Genomic DNA, 2,881 nt, shown 5'->3' with positions numbered 1-2,881 from the left:
GTCGTAGCGAGGGCGTTACACTTACCAAGACCCTATACCCGTAGCTCCTGCCACTGTCCCTTTGATGTGAGTGCCCTGGAGCCAGGGTTCAGCACACCGGGGTTCTGTCTCACCACGCGGCTCGCCCGCCCAGAAGAGAACGGAAAAGAGAAAGATTGGTAAGACGATACGCATCCAAATTGAGACACTACAATGGTCATGAGTACAACAATCGAGCTAGAACTAGCTGCACATACTCCCTCTATGTTGATCTTAACTATTCTCATCTTCTTAACTGGAGCCCTAGTAGTGATTTTGCTAGGAGAGACACGTCTCCATTCTTCTCATTCATCTACTACTATTATTGTAAGTTCGTTATTCAAATTTAGAGTGCTTCCTTGAGATGACGGGGAGCTAGTGACTGCCTGTTGTGCCCCGATTGGCCCGCATCGCAGTAGGAAGCGACAGAGCCACAAGCGGCGACAACGATCTCCGTTGTGGCACACCCGTTCAACGCAGCACCACTTCACGGGTACACATGCGCAACCGAGCTGTTCATGTGCTCCGCACCTCCACCTCGCTCCAGAGAGGAGGGGGCTGAGCTCGATTACAGTGTAAGACTCGACTCCGCAGTGAGAGGTGCATTTCCCTTCTTTTTTCTTTCAGGATCAGCATAGTTATCCGGAGATAAGCTCCTGGCTTGTTGTGGTTATGTGGCTCCTTTGGAGATCTGAAGTATCCTGCCATTCTTCGTTATCTGCGACCCACCCCTGACGCTACTCCCGCGAGATGGGCTCCGAGCCAAAAGCACTGGCAGGTTCTCAGCGTGCCCTGCGGATCCACGCCTTTACGCGACCGGGTTCCAGTGACTCCACATACAATAGAGCTCTTAGCTTCAGCAGCGACGCTCTTGGCTGCTGAGCTCAGTTGTAGTTCCGTACCACGTCGTGGACAGTAGCCGGGTAACGCCGGCTCATCTTGACCAACACGTGCCATTTATCGTACCCCCAAAGATCCTTGATCATGAGCCGCTCCGAACAGTCAGACGTGAGTGGGTCAGCGGTGGAAGGCTGACTGCGTGTGTTCAGACGAGTAGAAGCTGTCCTACTCTCAGAGGGATTCTAATCCTTTGTTCACAGGGCGACCAACCTCCTGTATGTGACAGCCCGCCATGTGGGAAATCCGGATGGCCCGGCACCCCCTGCAATATATCACAAGTCTCGCCCGATGAAGAAGCCGCCGAAGTCTGAGCTACGCCAGGTGGAGCAGTCAGCATTCGTGATAGCTTGCCTGTTCGCTTCGGGTATTGCCATCGAGTCTCAGTCTCATTTCCCGCCGCGCACCCAGCCGTAACAACCCTAGCCGCGGGTCTCGCGATTTGCGATGACGGGGGCATACTTCAAGAGAAGCAGCCGCTCCGGTATACGTAGAAAAAAGAAAGCCAACTCCAGCGTCTCATAGAGGATCCCTCTACACCCGAACCGACACAGCGAACTTGAATGGAGACCGACCCACGCCCATCTGAACTCCTTGGAACACGCAGCTCCGGCCGGGATAGTGCTTGGCAGCTGTGCCTCATACTTGAATCATAAGTGAGCTAAACCGCAGCCTTCTCTGCTTCCGGTCTGCCACAGCACTAGACGGACAGAGCAGTTTGAAAACGTGCGTGCCGCGTGCTCCATGGGACTCTGTCGGGACCCGAGAAGTCACTGGGGGCATCTCTCTCCTGTACAGGTGTCTTGGAAGGCAGCCCTCGATCGCGTCTAGACCATCTTCCGGTTGCTTTTTGGGAAAGGTTGGTGATGCCGACCAGCAGTCGAGAGTTAACAGCGCCCCACATCGCGTAAGACGCCGGCGAGCCCGGAAGTGTGTTTTTTGCCCCAACCAAAATGGACGCCCGAGGCTCCCTGCGCCCTGTTCATGGTATCCCTACGACCCAAGCTTTTCCTGTCTGCACCTACGCCGCTATTTCCGCCCCCGTATTGGCTTTCATCAGCTCTGAGGTAGACCGTTGCAGTTCTTCAACAGCCCGCTGCAGCTCGAGGCCTGTCAAAAAGAACGGTAACGCACAGTGCATTCCGCGAACAACGTATCATCAAAGCAACTCCAGCACTCAGTGCTACATGCCCTAGAGGGCCGCTGTTCTGAAAATAAAACCCGCCCTGACACTCCTAGTGTCCGATAATGAAGGACTTGCTGTGCAGTCACGTCCGTCGCGGCTGCATGTCACCCAGCTGCTGTGACGTCTCCCTGACAGCAGGGGACGGCAGCTTGCAAGAGGAGTGCAGCACCTTTCGGCTTAACAGAAACTTGTGCAAAAAGCACGATTCAATGACCCTTACTGGTGTTCGACCTTCGGGGTATCGTCCCGGCCGTTGTACGGTTTACCAGATCCGCCATCTCCACCTGCCGATCATTTCAAAAAACAACCGGGCCGCAAGCGACAGAAAAAAAAGCACCTTCCAGAAGGTAGGGCGACACCGTGTGCCTTGAGAACAACGACATCAGACGTGTAGCACTGATATCTTTTCCGAGCCTTCGGCTAACCTACCAGACACAGCGCGTACCTACCGCCGGGACTGTGAGGTCCCTACACTATAGTTACCCGAGAAGGCCGGAAAACAATCACTACGGAATCTTCGCTTTGGCCGAAAGAACCTCCCAGAAGGAGGGGGGCGTCGACTCGACTGATGACTGCCTAGTAACCGCTGTTCCGCTAAGAAATCGTACGAACACCAACCGCAGCTGTAGCCGGCACTTCGCTTGCAAGGGCGCTCCAGAAGTAGTAAGTATCAGCCCGGAAAACTAAAGCCATCCATCCAAGAAGCATGCGCGCCCTCCCGACGACATTGCGGTAGCCGAATGGCTACCTCAGCACCGTTGTGCACTCTCTTTCTCTTCT

General features: G+C 54.6%; 1 protein-coding gene across 1 annotated transcript; it reads right to left on the bottom strand.

The window, feature by feature from the left end:
- Positions 1 to 1,120: 1,120 nt before the first annotated feature.
- Positions 1,121 to 2,779, bottom strand: CSUI_007981 (uncharacterized protein). Its single transcript, XM_068068122.1, has 2 exons — positions 2,322 to 2,779; positions 1,121 to 2,025 (listed from the first exon to the last, which is right to left on the bottom strand). Exon 2 carries the CDS (start codon positions 1,817 to 1,819, stop codon positions 1,616 to 1,618), a length of 204 nt encoding a protein of 67 aa, XP_067919902.1. The 5' UTR covers positions 1,820 to 2,025; positions 2,322 to 2,779; the 3' UTR covers positions 1,121 to 1,615.
- Between the last annotated feature and the right edge of the window lie 102 nt (positions 2,780 to 2,881).

The sequence above is a fragment of the Cystoisospora suis genome, assembly GCF_002600585.1.
Source record: "Cystoisospora suis strain Wien I chromosome Unknown contig_4345, whole genome shotgun sequence".
In the NCBI taxonomy this organism is placed as follows: domain Eukaryota; phylum Apicomplexa; class Conoidasida; order Eucoccidiorida; family Sarcocystidae; genus Cystoisospora; species Cystoisospora suis.
Note: the sequence above shows the minus strand (reverse complement) of the source record. Positions and strands in the feature narration are given on the sequence as shown.